This window comes from Xenopus tropicalis, chromosome 8 (genome assembly GCF_000004195.4).
Source record: "Xenopus tropicalis strain Nigerian chromosome 8, UCB_Xtro_10.0, whole genome shotgun sequence".
In the NCBI taxonomy this organism is placed as follows: Eukaryota; Metazoa; Chordata; class Amphibia; order Anura; family Pipidae; genus Xenopus; species Xenopus tropicalis.
The window spans coordinates 136110452-136128598 of NC_030684.2; the positions used below are offsets into that span (position 1 = coordinate 136110452).

An 18147-nucleotide genomic window follows, 5' to 3' on the forward strand; every position below is an offset into this window, starting at 1 on the left:
AACTTTTTTAGTATGATATAGAATGTCCGAGCAACTTTGCAATTAGTCTCAGACAATGTCTATGCCATACTATAAGTTGAAGTAAAAGTGAATGACATGGGGCTGTATTTGCACATATGAGTATACAGAAGGGATGGGTACTAAGGGAAACACAGGATAAACCAAAGTTACTGGTTAGTTAGTTAGTTAGGCAGTTACTCCTTCCACATTTTATTTACACCACAAGGTGGAATCAAACCCAAATAAAACTTCTAAAATCCTTATCTGAGTTACACAAACACAGGGATAAAAGCACAAGGTCTGTCAGTGTGTTTATTTACTCACAGGGAGGAAGGGTAGGAACTACACAGGCTTACATACTGAGCCGCCATGTCTGCCTGGGGATCTCTCTATGTATTTGCCTCCATCCTGTGCTGTATTGTGGTGAGAGCCCAGCAAGCAGGTAAGCTGATATGTTATAATAATATCATGTATCTAATGTTCAATTAAGGCAGGGCTTTGCAGAGAGGGGATATGTATGTAAAGTATTACTCTACACATTATGGCCCTTTAACTGCTGTTGAAGTCCAACCAACATCTGTAGGCCGGCCAAAGGTCCCTGAATTGCCCTGTAGTCACCATCATCCACTACTGTTTCTATCCTGCGCTGTTGTTGCAGCCTTGCTGTCACCACCTCCCCCTGCTGCCTCCATCTTGCTTTGCTTTACCAATTTGTCTACTGTCAGTCTTCCTACTCTCCCTACAGCCTCCATCTTGCTTTACTTTCCTAGTCTTGTCTACTGTCACTCCTCCTACTCTCCCTACTGCCTCCATCTTGCTTTACTTTCCCAGTCTTGTCTACTGTCAGTCTTCCTACTCTCCCTACAGCCTCCATCTTGCTTTACTTTCCCAGTCTTGTCTACTGTCAGTCTTCCTACTCTCCCTACAGCCTCCATCTTGCTTTACTTTCCTAGTCTTGTCTACTGTCACTCCTCCTACTCTCCCTACTGCCTCCGTCTTGCTTTACTTTCCCAGTCTTGTCTACTGTCACTCCTCCTACTCTCCCTACTGCCTCCGTCTTGCTTTACTTTCCCAGTCTTGTCTACTGTCAGTCTTCCTACTCTCCCTACAGCCTCCATCTTGCTTTACTTTCCCAGTCTTGTCTACTGTCACTCTTCCTACTCTCCCTACTGCCTCCATCTTGCTTTGCTTTCCTAGTCTTGTCTACTGTCACTCTTCCTACTCTCCCTACTGCCTCCATCTTGCTTTGCTTTCCCAGTCTTGTCTACTGTCAGTCTTCCTACTCTCCCTACTGCCCCCATCTTGCTTTACTTTCCCAGTCTTGTCTACTGTCACTCTTCCTACTCTCCCTACTGCCTCCATCTTGCTTTGCTTTCCTAGTCTTGTCTACTGTCACTCTTCCTACTCTCCCTACTGCCTCCATCTTGCTTTGCTTTCCTAGTCTTGTCTACTGTCAGTCTTCCTACTCTCCCTACTGCCTCCATCTTGCTTTGCTTTCCTAGTCTTGTCTACTGTCAGTCTTCCTACTCTCCCTACTGCCTCCATCTTGCTTTGCTTTCCTAGTCTTGTCTACTGTCACTCTTCCTACTCTCCCTACTGCCTCCATCTTGCTTTGCTTTCCTAGTCTTGTCTACTGTCAGTCTTCCTACTCTCCCTACTGCCCCCATCTTGCTTTACTTTCCCAGTCTTGTCTACTGTCACTCTTCCTACTCTCCCTACTGCCTCCATCTTGCTTTGCTTTCCTAGTCTTGTCTACTGTCACTCTTCCTACTCTCCCTACTGCCTCCATCTTGCTTTGCTTTCCTAGTCTTGTCTACTGTCAGTCTTCCTACTCTCCCTACTGCCTCCATCTTGCTTTGCTTTCCTAGTCTTGTCTACTGTCAGTCTTCCTACTCTCCCTACTGTCTCCATCTTGCTCTACTTTCCCAGTCTTGTCTACTGTCAGTCTTCCTACTCTCCCTACTGCCTCCATCTTGCTTTGCTTTCCCAGTCTTGTCTACTGTCAGTCTTCCTACTCTCCCTACAGCCTCCATCTTGCTTTACTTTCCCAGTCTTGTCTACAGTCAGTCTTCCTACTCTCCCTACTGCCTCCATCTTGCTTTACTTTCCCAGTCTTGTTTACTGTCAGTCTTCCTACTCTCCCTACTGCCTCCATCTTGCTTTGCTTTCCCAGTCTTGTCTACTGTCAGTCTTCCTACTCTCCCTACAGCCTCCATCTTGCTTTACTTTCCCAGTCTTGTCTACGGTCAGTCTTTCTACTCTCCCTACTGCCTCCATCTTGCTTTACTTTCCCAGTCTTGTCTACTGTCAGTCTTCCTACTCTCCCTACTGTCTCCATCTTGCTTTACTTTCCCAGTCTTGTTTACTGTCAGTCTTTCTACTCTCCCTACTGCCTCCATCTTGCTTTACTTTCCCAGTCTTGTCTACTGTCAGTCTTCCTACTCTCCCTACTGCCTCCATCTTGCTTTGCTTTCCTAGTCTTGTCTACTGTCACTCTTCCTACTCTCCCTACTGCCTCCATCTTGCTTTGCTTTTCTAGTCTTGTCTACTGTCAGTCTTCCTACTCTCCCTACTGTCTCCATCTTGCTCTACTTTCCCAGTCTTGTCTACTGTCAGTCTTCCTACTCTCCCTACAGCCTCCATCTTGCTTTACTTTCACAGTCTTGTCTATTGTCAGTCTTCCTACTCTCCCTACTGCCTCCATCTTGCTCTACTTTCCCAGTCTTGTTTACTGTCAGTCTTCCTACTCTCCCCACAGCCTCCATCTTGCTTTACTTTCCCAGTCTTGTCTACTGTCAGTATTCCTACTCTCCCTACTGCCTCCATCTTGCTTTACTTTCCCAGTCTTGTTTACTGCCAGTCTTCCTACTCTCCCTACTGCCTCCGTCTTGCTTTGCTTTCCCAGTCTTGTCTACTGTCAGTCTTCCTACTCTCCCTACAGCCTCCATCTTGCTTTACTTTCCCAGTCTTGTCTACAGTCAGTCTTCCTACTCTCCCTACTGCCTCCATCTTGCTTTACTTTCCCAGTCTTGTTTACTGTCAGTCTTCCTACTCTCCCTACTGCCTCCATCTTGCTCTACTTTCCCAGTCTTGTCTACTGTCAGTCTTCCTACTCTCCCTACAGCCTCCATCTTGCTTTACTTTCCCAGTCTTGTCTACGGTCAGTCTTTCTACTCTCCCTACTGCCTCCATCTTGCTTTACTTTCCCAGTCTTGTCTACTGTCAGTCTTCCTACTCTCCCTACTGCCTCCATCTTGCTTTACTTTCCCAGTCTTGTCTACTGTCAGTCTTCCTACTCTCCCTACTGTCTCCATCTTGCTTTACTTTCCCAGTCTTGTTTACTGTCAGTCTTCCTACTCTCCCTACTGCCTCCATCTTGCTTTACTTTCCCAGTCTTGTCTACTGTCAGTCTTCCTACTCTCCCTACTGCCTCCATCTTGCTTTGCTTTCCCAGTCTTGTCTACTGTCAGTCTTCCTACTCTCCCTACTGCCTCCGTCTTGCTTTACTTTCCCAGTCTTGTCTACTGTCAGTCTTCCTACTCTCCCTACAGCCTCCATCTTGCTTTACTTTCCCAGTCTTGTCTACTGTCAGTCTTCCTACTCTCCCTACTGTCTCCATCTTGCTTTACTTTCCCAGTCTTGTTTACTGTCAGTCTTCCTACTCTCCCTACTGCCTCCGTCTTGCTTTACTTTCCCAGTCTTGTCTACTGTCAGTCTTCCTACTCTCCCTACTGTCTCCATCTTGCTCTACTTTCCCAGTCTTGTTTACTGTCACTCTTCCTACTCTCCCTACAGCCTCCATCTTGCTTTACTTTCCCAGTCATGTCTACTGTCAGTCTTCCTACTCTCCCTACTGCTTCCATCTTGCTTTACTTTCCCAGTCTTGTCTATTGTCAGTCTTCCTACTCTCCCTACTGCCTCCATCTTGCTCCACTTTCCCAGTCTTGTCTACTGTCAGTCTTCCTACTCTCCCTACTGCCTCCATCTTGCTCTACTTTCCCAGTCTTGTTTACTGTCACTCTTCCTACTCTCCCTACAGCCTCCATCTTGCTTTGCTTTCCCAGTCTTCTCTGCTGTCACTCTTCCTACTCTCCCTACAGCCTCCATCTTGCTTTACTTTCCCAGTCTTGTCTACAGTCAGTCTTCCTACTCTCCCTACTGCCTCCATCTTGCTTTACTTTCCCAGTCTTGTTTACTGTCAGTCTTCCTACTCTCCCTACTGCCTCCATCTTGCTTTACTTTCCCAGTCTTGTCTACGGCCAGTCTTTCTACTCTCCCTACTGCCTCCATCTTGCTTTACTTTCCCAGTCTTGTCTACTGTCAGTCTTCCTACTCTCCCTACTGCCTCCATCTTGCTTTACTTTCCCAGTCTTGTCTACTGTCAGTCTTCCTACTCTCCCTACTGTCTCCATCTTGCTTTACTTTCCCAGTCTTGTTTACTGTCAGTCTTCCTACTCTCCCTACTGCCTCCATCTTGCTTTACTTTCCCAGTCTTGTCTACTGTCAGTCTTCCTACTCTCCCTACTGCCTCCATCTTGCTTTGCTTTCCCAGTCTTGTCTACTGTCAGTCTTCCTACTCTCCCTACTGCCTCCGTCTTGCTTTACTTTCCCAGTCTTGTCTACTGTCAGTCTTCCTACTCTCCCTACTGCCTCCGTCTTGCTTTACTTTCCCAGTCTTGTTTACTGTCTGTCTTCCTACTCTCCCCACTGCCTCCATCTTGCTTTACTTTCCCAGTCTTGTCTACTGTCAGTCTTCCTACTCTCCCTACTGTCTCCATCTTGCTCTACTTTCCCAGTCTTGTTTACTGTCACTCTTCCTACTCTCCCTACAGCCTCCATCTTGCTTTACTTTCCCAGTCATGTCTACTGTCAGTCTTCCTACTCTCCCTACTGCCTCCATCTTGCTTTACTTTCCCAGTCTTGTCTATTGTCAGTCTTCCTACTCTCCCTACTGCCTCCATCTTGCTCCACTTTCCCAGTCTTGTCTACTGTCAGTCTTCCTACTCTCCCTACAGCCTCCATCTTGCTCTACTTTCCCAGTCTTGTTTACTGTCACTCTTCCTACTCTCCCTACAGCCTCCATCTTGCTTTGCTTTCCCAGTCTTCTCTGCTGTCACTCTTCCTACTCTCCCTACAGCCCCCATCTTGCTTTGCTTTCCCAGTCTTCTCTGCTGTCACTCTTCCTACTCTCCCTACTGCCTCCATCTTGCTTTGCTTTACCAGTCTTGTCTACTGTCACTCTTCCTACTCTCCCTACTGCCTCCATCTTGCTTTACTTTCCCAGTCTTGTCTACTGTCACTCTTCCTACTCTCCCTACTGTCTCCATCATGCCTACTATCACACTCCTCCTACCTACATCTGCTGCTCTGTGGGGCCATGCCAATTGTCTCTATACTTTGCACTAGATCTTTAGTAAGGGGTGTAACTACCAAGGTGCAAATCCCCAGGACCCAAAGATTTTGATCATGCATCTGAAATAAAATATATATACACAACTATAGTGCAAAGGAGACAAGACCCAATAACAAATACAAGCATCTAGGTACATGGTGGAGCAGAAAGTACAGAATTGCAAAGCTGGTGGTTATTTAGAGAGGGGTAAATCTTAGAGACAGGGAAAGGGGTCCAGGATACATTTGGTACTAAACCAAGTTTGTTCATTTTTTTATACTCATATCTGTCCATATGTCCCTTTACTATGTAGATTTTGCTGTAGTTATATATCAGTTGCTAATCAGTTGCCTGATATGGTATGGGTCAGTATGGTATGTTGGTATATGGTAAATTAGAGCATGGGGGCAACAAGCAAGGAAGAAAAATAAGGGCACACATTTGGAAGGAAAGGGCTACTGAATGCTCTGCTCTTATTTCCACTAAATAAATAGAAAAGAGCCTAAAATGTATAAACAAGCAAAATGAATTGTAAGCTCTTCTGCATATAAGTTGATTACTATGTTGGCTTTGCTTCTGTAGCCCAACTGTGTGACCAACCTGAGCTGCAGAACGGAGAGTTCCGGTACTGGTACTCATTCCCGTTATCTACATTTAGAGCGATTGAGTACAACTGCTATGAACATTATGTTCCACTCAACAAGACCAATGATAATGACACATACGGCGTAGCCAGATGTACTGAGAATGGATGGGACCCACGGGCCAAGTGTTTGGGTAAGTTCAATGACATAAATCAGTCTGGCTTCTCTTTAATGGAAGTCACCCATGTCAATTCAGCACTATATTATCTATATAGGCATCTGCGACCCAGTGCCTAGGGCAGAAATTTTAGGTGGGGTGGCCCATTGCATTTATATAAAAATATGTTCTATTTCCAGAGGGCGATGGGGGGTGCTGTAGTGGGACTGTACAGAGTAGAGCATGTCTTGGGTGTGATTAGGCCATTGGCACATTTAATACACTGGGAAAAATGGTTTTAGACAAGAAAATCCCCCTTGGTGCTACAAAACAGAACAATAGCAAATCTACTGGAATTCTGGATACAAAATGGCAGTTACACTAAAAGCCTATCCTTAGTTATGTGTGTAATTAACTAATTCATTAGCCATTAGCAATTACTTTTTTATATCTTTCAGCCCCCCCTTTCTCTCACTGTGTATCTGTACTGTTTATCTATACAGGAAAACCATGTCTCGAGGCGCTGGCGGTGGAGAATGCACGTATTATAGAAGAAAAATACAACTACAGGGATGGCGAAAATGTAAAGTATGTGTGTAATACTGGCTACAGGATGGCTGGAAACGGTGAAGCGCAGTGTCTGAACGGTCAGTGGATGGACATCCCTACCTGTATCTGTAAGTGCTCACTATTCTGTTATTTGATTGTGGATAATGCATAAAGCAATCCCATCTGGTTAGTGCATCAGCTTACCATGGGTGCACTATTTATTCCAATGTATTGTTTCATTTGATTTTGTGAATACCCACAATCCTCTGCTGTCCCCTTTGTTTCATAGCTACATTTTGTGGACCTGCCCCTACAGTGGGGAACGCAAGTGCTCATTCGCAGAAGGATATTTACCAGTCTTCGGAGAAAGTGGTGTATGAGTGTGACGGCGGTTTTGTTTTTCACAAAAGTAATGAAGCTCTTTGTAAAAATGGTCAGTGGATAGAGATCCCTGAATGCGGAAGTAAGTTTTCTTCCAAAACCATGGCCTATTGTAGCATTCTCCTAGATCTTCAGCTCACTATATTCATGGCGCTTAATATGATGAACATGGATAACAGCTTCATCCCTTTTGGTGCACCAGGTTCTTGTCTCACTTATTATATGTCATTATATTAATCCACCATGCTACAATACAGTACCTGTACGTGACCCCAACTAAGATATAATTACCCCTTATTGGGGGCAGAACAGCCCTATTGGGTTTATTTAATGGTTAAATGATTCCCTTTTCTCTGTAATAATAAAACAGTACCTGTACTTGATCCCAACTAAGATATAATTACCCCTTATTGGGGGCAGAACAGCCCTATTGGGTTTATTTAATGGTTAAATGATTCCCTTTTCTCTGTAATAATAAAACAGTACCTGTACTTGATCCCAACTAAGATATAATTACCCCTTATTGGGGGCAGAACAGCCCTATTGGGTTTATTTCATGGTTAAATGATTCCCTTTTCTCTGTAATAATAAAACAGTACCTGTACTTGATCCCAACTAAGATATAATTACCCCTTATTGGGGGCAGAACAGCCCTATTGGGTTTATTTCATGGTTAAATGATTCCCTTTTCTCTGTAATAATAAAACAGTACCTGTACTTGATCCCAACTAAGATATAATTACCCCTTATTGGGGCAGAACAGCCCTATTGGGTTTATTTCATGGTTAAATGATTCCCTTTTCTCTGTAATAATAAAACAGTACCTGTACTTGATCCCAACTAAGATATAATTACCCCTTATTGGGGGCAGAACAGCCCTATTGGGTTTATTTAATGGTTAAATGATTCCCTTTTCTCTGTAATAATAAAACAGTACCTGTACTTGATCCCAACTAAGATATAATTACCCCTTATTGGAGGCAAATCAATCCTATTGGGTTTATTTCATGTTTAAATAACCTTTTAGTAGACGTAAGGTATGGAGATCCAAATTATGGAAAGACCCCTTATCTGGAAACCCCCAGGTTCTGAGCATTATGCATAGCAGGTCCCATACCTGTACTCTAATCCTTTACCAAAGGCCCAAAGTATATTTAGCTGATCATTGCAAGAAGGGTATTTTTATTAACAACCTTATTGAAAAGATAGTTCATCCAGAATGTTTATCAGCTCATTCAATATCCAAGCACCTAAATACTGTGGGGATCTTCATACACAGTCAACCTAGCCTCTATAACCACCTGCCCCCACTTTGTACCCATTGCCAGTTTATACCAATTTATCCCCCATTTAATACCCACTCACCTTTCCTCTATTCTATACACATATTATTAATGTCATACTTGATTTCGGCATCTCATACTCACTTTACTCCACACCCCATATGGTTCCGAAGCTCAGAAGCTTTATAAGCCTGTGATCCAAACAACCTTCCATGTGATATGTTTCACTTATATTCCACCATGACTATTTTTTACTCAAGTGTTTGTTTGGAACAGGTATGGGATCCCTTATCCAGACACCCGATATCCAGAAAGCTCCAAATTACGGAAAGGCTGTCTCCCATAGACCCCATTTTAATCAAATCATTCAGATTTTTAAAATTGATTTCCTTTTTCTATGTAAAAATAAAACAGTGCTTTGTATTTGATCCCAACTAAAATATAATTAATCCTTACTGGATGTAAAATAATCCTTTTGGGTTTAATTCATGTTTTATTTATTTCTTAGTAGACTTAAGGTATGGAGATCCAAATTATGGAAAGACCCCTTATCCGGAATACCCAGATACCCTGGATAACAGGTCCTATACCTGTAATTTAACATTTATTAGTACCAACCAGTTGTGGAACTGGGCCTGCTGGGACTTACTAGAACAATTAACCTGATATCCACAACCAACAGTCACTACAATTAGAGGTAGATGGGTCCTGCTGGCTTGGGCTCATTAGGGTCTGGGCCACCTAGAGATCTTCTGGTATTTGGCAGGCCAGTCCAATCCTCCAACCCATCCATTGTTTTTCTAAACATCTGTACTTCATGGTTTTTGCATTTCAGAGGAAGGAGAAAGCTGTGGGCCCCCTCCAGCGGTGCAGTTTGGGGACCTCTTATCAGAAACACAGGCTGTCAATCCACATGGCACCGCGTTGAGTTATAAGTGCCACCATTTGTTTAAGCTTGAAGGAACTGGGCAAGTTACATGCAGAAATGGAAAATGGGTCGATCCTCCAGTTTGTTTAGGTGAGTGCTCACTTCGTTCATTGTTTTCCTAATGGAAATATCAGGAAGCAAATGCACGATTATCACCATCTTGCTTTGTTTTCCCCAGCTTCTAAAAAGATAAATTCTGCTGGCATTTAGCCTTGGGTACTTACCTGTTCTCCATCCTGTTTGCTCACTGTCTACCATATCATACCTTATAGCCCTCCTGTATGGTATAGGGCTATAGGCCTCCGGTTTGGTATAATTGGGGCTGGGTTATGGTTACACTTTATCAAAAAATAAGGATCCCCAGTAGCCAGTCAAAGAAGGCCAAAGTAATTGGGCAAATCAAGTAAAAATAACTAACGTATCCCAAAATCCATAATAAAAACATACAAACCCCCAAGAAAGCCACCTTATGCGTTTCATACCCTACCAGTACTTATTCATAGGAGGCTGTATAGTACTGGATATAGTATGCCTATGAATAAGTACCGCTAGGGTATGAAATGCGTAAGGTGGGTTTCTTGGGGGTTTGTATGTTTTTATTATGGATTTTCTAATAAAAATGTTATTTTCCTTTTTGAATTTTTGTGTTAAGTTTGGGGTACATTTAGGGGCACATTTACTAATCCCCGAATCCGAATGGGAAAAACAACGATTGGAAACGGAAATTTTGTGATTTTTTTCATCCCCGTCACGATTGTTTCATATTTGTCACGACTTTTTCTGCGCCGTCATGACTTTATCGTATTTTGCACGATTATTTTGTCGCCGTCGCGATTTTTTCGTATTGCGCTATAGTAAATGGCGGAAAAACCAATCTGAATGTTTTGCAACGGTGACGAAAAAGTCGCAAAAAATATACGATAAAGTCGTAACGGCGACGAAAAAGTCGCGAACAATACGAAACAATCCCGACGACGGCGAACAAATCGCAAAAATACTGATCATTGCGAAAAAACCGCATTCGGACGTTTGTCGATTAGTAAATGTGCCCCTTGGTGATTTTTACTGGGTTATGGTTAGTCAACAATAACTAATAATGGCATTATACCAGCATTGTTGTGGGAAAAACCAAACCCTTGATTTTAATAATAGCTGGTACAGTTTGTCAGAAACAGACCCTAAACAGAGAGAAACCATAAAAGTATGCCAGAGAAGGTGTTTGACTGTACAGAAAGTAAACTGCCAGTATGGGTTTTCCTAACTACAAATACGATTCAGCAGGAACAGCCCCTTGTCATAGCCTCTGTAAATCTATGCTAGTATAGGCGTTCCCCTGTAAAGTGCAGCAAAACTACAGCTGGAGCAGCCTATTATCACCACAGCTCAAATCATGGTACAGGTATGGGACCCCTTATCTGGAAACCCATTATCCAGAAAGCTCCAAATTACGGAAAGCCCGTCTCCCATAGACTCCATTTTAATCAAATAATTCAGAATTTTAAAACTGATTTCCTTTTTCTCTGTAATAATAAAACAGTCCCTGTACTTGATCCCAACTAAGATATAATTACCCCTTATTGGGGCAGAACAGTCCTATTGGGTTTATTTAATGGTTAAATGATTCCCTTTTCTCTGTAATAATAAAACAGTACCTGTACTTGATCCCAACTAAGATATAATTACCCCTTATTGGGGCAGAACAGCCCTATTGGGTTTATTTCATGGTTAAATGATTCCCTTTTCTCTGTAATAATAAAACAGTACCTGTACTTGATCCCAACTAAGATATAATTACCCCTTATTGGGGGCAGAACAGCCCTATTGGGTTTATTTCATGGTTAAATGATTCCCTTTTCTCTGTAATAATAAAACAGTACCTGTACTTGATCCCAACTAAGATATAATTACCCCTTATTGGGGCAGAACAGCCCTATTGGGTTTATTTCATGGTTAAATGATTCCCTTTTCTCTGTAATAATAAAACAGTACCTGTACTTGATCCCAACTAAGATATAATTACCCCTTATTGGGGCAGAACAGCCCTATTGGGTTTATTTAATGGTTAAATGATTCCCTTTTCTCTGTAATAATAAAACAGTACCTGTACTTGATCCCAACTAAGATATAATTACCCCTTATTGGGGCAGAACAGCCCTATTGGGTTCAATTCATGTTGTATTGATTTTTTAGTAGACGTAAGGTAGAGAGATCCAAATTATGGAAAGACCCCTTTATTCAGAATACCCTTGGTCCCAAGCATTCTGAATAACGGGTCCTATACCTGTACATAAAACACCTTTCGCTACATGATTAATTCTCTCACTTTGTTTTTTTTCCATTTCAGAGCCGTGTATTGTTTTAGATGAACACATGAAAGCAAACAATATCAGTTTGAAATGGGTTGAGGTTAATACACTGTCGGCTCGGCACGGTGACTGGATTGGGTTCCGCTGTTTAGACGGATATGGGATATCTGATGAGGCGCTGCTAAGGGTGCAATGCATTAAGGGCACAATCGATTATCCTACCTGCACACTAGGTGAGTGCTTACAGGGGTCATTTATGGGCACAAAAATGGAAGCAGCTATTCCACATATTGATGCCTAACCATATGCCCCCTTACACTTGCACCCATTGGAGCCAAGTGCCATTTCACCTGACCAGTTTATTTGGTTAATTTGCATTCAAGTGTTGCTATTAATGTGGCAGTGGTACCTGCAGGGTATTCTCTAAGAACTGCATCAATACATGAATTAGACTTGTGCCAAAGGAATCATGTTCAGATGTCATTTTGATGCCAATGACCATAAACATTCATTCCAGGGGCCCGTAATAAGTGAGGCACGAGTGAGGGCACAGGGCCATGATAAGGTTAGGAAAGGGCCCGGGGAAAGTGTTTGGTGCGAGGCATTATGGGGTCCGGAAGGTGATTGGAGGAGAGAATGAAGGAGGAAGACAAACGGGGAGGAGCACGGAGGAGAGCAGCCATTTTGTTTGCAGCAGCTCCCACCCTCCCTCCCTTAGCTGTGGGAGAAAGAAAAGGGGGTCATAGGGTGCAGGGGAACAAGAGGGACATAGTCGCAGCCGGGGGGTGGCCAGAACTAAGAGGAGCCGGGCGGAAGGTTAGGCCTGAGGATAGGGATTACAGCCATAGGTCGGAGGGAAATGGGGCTGTGGTGGATAGAGAAAGGGGTTTCTAACCTCAGGGAACTGTTTACGGTGGGGGGCAGATACAGCTCCCGCAAAGCAGCCTTCAGCGGGTTAATGTTATTATTGTTATTATGTTACCAAGAGACTAAGTTATATTATTTAATGATATGAGTGTTATTGTTAAACAAATTTGATACTGTTGCAATAAACGGGCAATAAACTGTCCGAGAATGCCTCCACACCCATGTCTAATTCTGATTTCTTTCTGTTTCAGAGCTGTGCATCATTTTAGAGCAACACATGAAAGCCAACAATATTAAGCTGAAATGGCTTGACCTTAATAGCCTGGTGGCTCACCGCTGGGTTGAGTTTAAGTGTTTAGACGGATACAAGATTTTTAAAGGAAAACAGCTACGAGTCCAGTGTATTAATGGGGCAATCATTTATCCTAATTGCACTAAAGTAGGTAGGTACTGACAGGCCGCAGCTACACTTTCACAAATTCATATTGGGCCCAAGTGCTGTGATATAAAATCCATACAACAGCTGAAACAACACAACAATATTGCAAATCTCAGATATTTAAGCCCCATTCCGTTATACCACCAAAGTTAAGGATGCCACACGTGGCGTTTTTACGCTGCGTATTTTCTCAGCCTAAAAACGCCGCACAAGCCACACAGCCCCTGACTATGGCGTTTTTCAGCCTAGTACTGGTGACGTAGCAAATCCCATTTCCATGGTGCTAATAGTGCAAAATAGTAAAAAACGACACGTATTTCCGCTAGGTCTGGCAGCTGCCTTTGTGTATACATAGGAATAGCTTGCTTTGCAAATACTGGCGTATTTCAGCCAACGCTTGAAAAATCTGTGCTAAGGCGTTTTCTAGCGTATTTCCACATTGTGTGGTTTGCTTCGAGTCTTTTCAAGTTATTTCTATGGATGATGGTAACAGGTGTTTTTCAGCCGCTGAGAGAATTAGAAAATACGCAGCGGAAAAACGCCACGTGTGGCATCAGCCTAAAGGGGTTGTTCACCTTTATGTATGATATAGAGAGTGCTATTCTGAGACAATTTGCAACTGGTCTTCATTTTATATTATTTGCAGTTTTTGAATTATTTGGTTTTTTTTGTTCAGCAGCACTCCAGTTTGGCAATTTTAACAGCTATCTGGTTGCTAGGGTCCAATTTAACCTAGCAACTGGGCAGGGGTGTAAAAGAAAGACAGAACAATGAATAGGAGATATACTGTTCTATTTGGGGCAGATATACTAGGATACCTCGGTTGTTCTGTACGAAGTATAAGTGTGTCCCTTCTTTTATTTTAGGGCAGGGAGAGAGCTGTGGGAAGCCCCCAGAAGTGTATTATGGAGAAACATTGGAGCAGCAAATGAAGTCACATGATCATGGCTCTGTAATGACCTATCAGTGCCCGGATTATTATATACTACAAGGAAACGTAAAAGTGACTTGTTGGGAGGGAAGATGGGAGGAGCCACCAGTTTGCATGGGTATGTGCCGTGTTCCATACGGAGAATGTTGTGGTGTGTAAGTTTGAGTGTGAATACAGTGTGAATATGCAGTGAATACAGTTTTTTGCCTCCATATATTCTATACAGTGTGTATATTTATGAATATATTTGTTATTGTTACCCAGAGCCATGCACCATTGCTGCTAAAGACATGGAAGAAAACAATATCAGACTGATGTGGAAGGACTCCAGCAAACTGTACTCTACACATGGAGATACCATTGAATTTACCTGTTTGGATGGATATAGAATATCTGACAGCAAATCAATGAGGACAAAGTGCAACCGAGGTGTTGTCTCTTACCCAAACTGCACCAAACAAGGTAAGTGCCCCATGTTCAACCCAATCCAGAAACCCATGTGGTCTCCTGCTGTAGACCTCAATGCCCCAAGAAGATTCATACATACATCTCTAACAGTTTTAAATCATCTTTGGAGCTGTTTTGTGGTCCACCACGTGGTCAGACTTTATTTAGCTCAAAACAAAGTCTCAGAAGACTAAATAATTATATATATTTCTAAGAGTAGAAAAGACATAAAATATGATGTAAGTTGCAAGTCTGATGTGTATGTGCACCAGAAACATTTCCCCCGGGGGACTAAAACTACACCATGCCTCAGGCTGGAACCCAGAAAGTATGGCTTGGTAAAAGACTTGTGGGCTTGCACGCTGCGTGAAGGGGCATAACAACTGTATTCCATAATACCAATAAAATACATACAGGTGTGGGATCTCTTATCCGGAAACCCATTATCCAGAAAGCTCTGAATTACGGAAAGCCCTTCTCCCATAGAATCCATTTTAATCAAATAATATAGAATTTTAAAACTGATTTTCTTTTTCTCTGTAATAATAAAACAATACATTGTAATTGATCCCAACTAAGATATAATTACCCCTTATTGGGGGCAGAGAGTCTATTCCTACACATGGCTTATTTCTTGGATGTACTTGGATTACATATAGGCATTAAGGTTGAACGTGATGGGTGTGTGTCTTTTTCAACCTAACTTACTATGTTACTATGAAACTGCTCTGATGGCATCTTATAGGGCAAGTCTACATCACTGATACTCAAGCACCTATTAAACCTATGCCATTTAATATCATCACTATAACTCAATCACTATATAAAATAAATGCCTTCTGAACAAATCAACATTAATTATTAGTGCAACCAAAGCCTAACTGTCTATAATTACTAATTATATATTTTCTGTTTCTTTCTAGGCTGACTTGAAAGTGCTGATTGCCTAGGTTGCCAGGTTTATAGGTAGATCTTCTTTCCCAAGCTGAGATTCATGCTGTATTCTGAAGTCATATCACCCTAGTAATACAGCAAACTTCATTTAAAAACTAGCATTCTAACTAACATTTTTGACCAATGGCACAAAGCATTTGTTGTGATTGGTGGAGGAACAATTCTATGTTGACCACAAGGACACCCTGGATCTTTGTAGAGTGTAAGCTCTTTTGGGCAGGGCTCTCTTCACCTCTTGTATCGGTTACTGATTGCTTTATATGTTACTCTGTATGTCCAATGTATGTAACCCACATATTGTACAGCACTGCGGGATATGTTGGCGCTTTATAAATAAATGTTAATAATAATAATAATGTGGAGTGTAAGCTCTTTTGGGCAGGGCTCTCTTCCCCTCCTGTATCGGTTACTGATTGCTTTATATGTTACTCTGTATGTCCAATGTATGGAACCCACTTATTGTACAGCGCTGCGGGATATGTTGGCGCTTTATAAATAAATGTTAATAATAATAATAATAATAATAATGTAGAGTGTAAGCTCTTTTGGGCAGGGCTCCCTTCACCTCTTGTATCGGTTACTGATTGCTTTATATGTTACTCTGTATGTCCAATGTATGGAACCCACTTATTGTACAGCGCTGCGGGATATGTTGGCGCTTTATAAATAAATGTTAATAATAATAATAATAATAATGTAGAGTGTAAGCTCTTTTGGGCAGGGCTCCCTTCCCCTCCTGTATCGGTTACTGATTGCTTTATATGTTACTCTGTATGCCCAATGTATGTAACCCACTTATTGTACAGCGCTGCGGGATATGTTGGCGCTTTATAAATAAATGTTAATAATAATAATAATAATAATGTAGAGTGTAAGCTCTTTTGGGCAGGGCTCCCTTCCCCTCCTGTATCGGTTACTGATTGCTTTATATGTTACTCTGTATGCCCAATGTATGTAACCCACTTAGATATGTTGGCGCTTTATAAATAAATGCTAATTATAATAATAATACTGAGAAGACCTTCCTTTTACTTCAATAAATAATACATATCATGTAAACATTTCTCACCAAACCTACCGCTAAAGGGACCAGATGACCATATGTAACATGTTGGATCGGCACTCACAGAAACTGAAATGGATGGGTCAATGTAAATTAATAATTACTTGAGAAAACCTGTCTTTCACTTGGTGAAATCCTCTTTTCATCAAAAGAAAAATATCCCAATATGAAATAGATAATACATACGATGTAAAGGTTTTTCACCAGTAAAGTGATAGGATTTGGATTCCAAGCCCCAGACCTTCAGCTAGGGGAGTGTATCAGCAAATCGTTAGTGGGAATAAACCCATGGACAAGCCAACACAAAATGATCAAATTCCCTTTGGCTTTAGATTGAGTGCCCCAAGGACACGTTCCCTTAATAAACTGATTGTTTGACTTCAGCCTATCTGTGGGTTTATTACTGTGTAGGTTGTCGCATATAGAAATCTATTGTCCTTCTGCCATTGTAGGGAAACAAATAAGACAAATCTTTCAGCTGGCCTAATCTACGTGTACCTAGTCAATGTCTATTCTTTGTTTGTTCCCCTTCTAAGGGCTCTGGCACACGGGGAGATTAGTCGCAGCGACAAATCTCTCTTGTCACGGGCGACTAATCTCCCTGAACTACCATCCCACCGGCGAACATGTAAGTCGCCGGTGGGATGGTACACACTGCGCAGGTGATTTCGGCAAATCGCTGAAGTTGCCAAAATCGCACCGCCGTGTGTTCCATCCCACCGGCGACTTACATTTTCGCCAGTCGGATGGCAGGTGATGGCAACTCGGGGAGATTAGTCGCCCGCGAACAGGAAGATTTGTCACGGGCGACTAATCTCCCCGTGTGCCAGAGCCCTTAGAAGGGGAACAAACAAAGAATAGACATTGACTAGGTACACATAGATTAGGCCAGCTGAAAGATTTGTCTTATTTGTTTCCCTACAATGGCAGAAGGACAATAGATTTCTATATGCGACAACCTACACAGTAATAAACCCTAAAGGTGAAGACGCATGGAGCTACTAGCATGGCTGCTAAAATAGACAATGCTGATCATTTACTGATAATTGTCTCTCCGGCTCTCCGACACGCACCGAATATCGTACGAAACGAGGTTACATACGATATTATCGGTGCGTGTATGGCCAGCTTTAGACCAATTCGGCACCTAATCAGGCCTGCCTGACCGATATCTGGCCTGAAATCGGACAGATCTCAATTGGACAGGTTTAAAAATCTAGTCGGATCAAGGACCACATTGGCTCGTTGATGCAGTCCCCAGACCGACTTCGCCTATACCCGTCACTATAATTCAATTGTTTGGCCCCATTGCCGAATGATCGAATTACCCTGGATTCTCCCAATATCGCCCACCCGTAGGTGGGGGATATCAGGAGAAGATCCGCTCGCTTGGCGACATCACCAAGCGAGCGGATCTGCCCGTGTATGGGCACCTTAAGTATCTCCGTGTGTCTTCGCCCTATAGATGGTCACAACATCTCTTTTTCAGTCAGCTCCCCAAAACCCAAATAGATCAGTCTAAGCAATAAGCATAATATCCACAGTATGATATAACAAGGTAGGCGTTAATGGCACAGAATGTAAATTCCCACCAACCATTGACTTCCATTGGTCTCTGCTTCACGATGAACTGAAGTACTATTACGGTTCTCCTATCTTGCAGAAGGGTTGGTGACAAATGAGACCCATTGTTGGGACTTTTTCCAATTGGGTGGTACAATTTGATACAAAAGTAAAGATTTTCTATTATTTACCATTTTTTTGTGAAATGTAATTATTAAAAATGAATTGTTCTAATTTTTCTCTCTCTCAGATAAGCTCTGTATGCCTTTTAAACTGGATTTGTTGGAACAAAAAATGTCAGCA

The 18147-nt window shown here is 42.3% G+C and overlaps 1 protein-coding gene across 1 annotated transcript; it reads left to right on the forward strand.

Annotated features, from left to right (window-relative positions):
- Positions 1–286: 286 nt before the first annotated feature.
- LOC100496324 (complement factor H-related protein 1) lies at positions 287–15486 on the forward strand. Its single transcript, XM_018096983.2, has 10 exons — positions 287–442; positions 5975–6169; positions 6637–6810; positions 6972–7145; positions 9182–9364; positions 11619–11813; positions 12699–12890; positions 13753–13935; positions 14082–14279; positions 15188–15486. Exons 1-10 carry the CDS (start codon positions 370–372, stop codon positions 15190–15192), a joined length of 1572 nt encoding a protein of 523 aa, XP_017952472.1. The 5' UTR covers positions 287–369; the 3' UTR covers positions 15193–15486.
- Positions 15487–18147: the final 2661 nt, after the last annotated feature.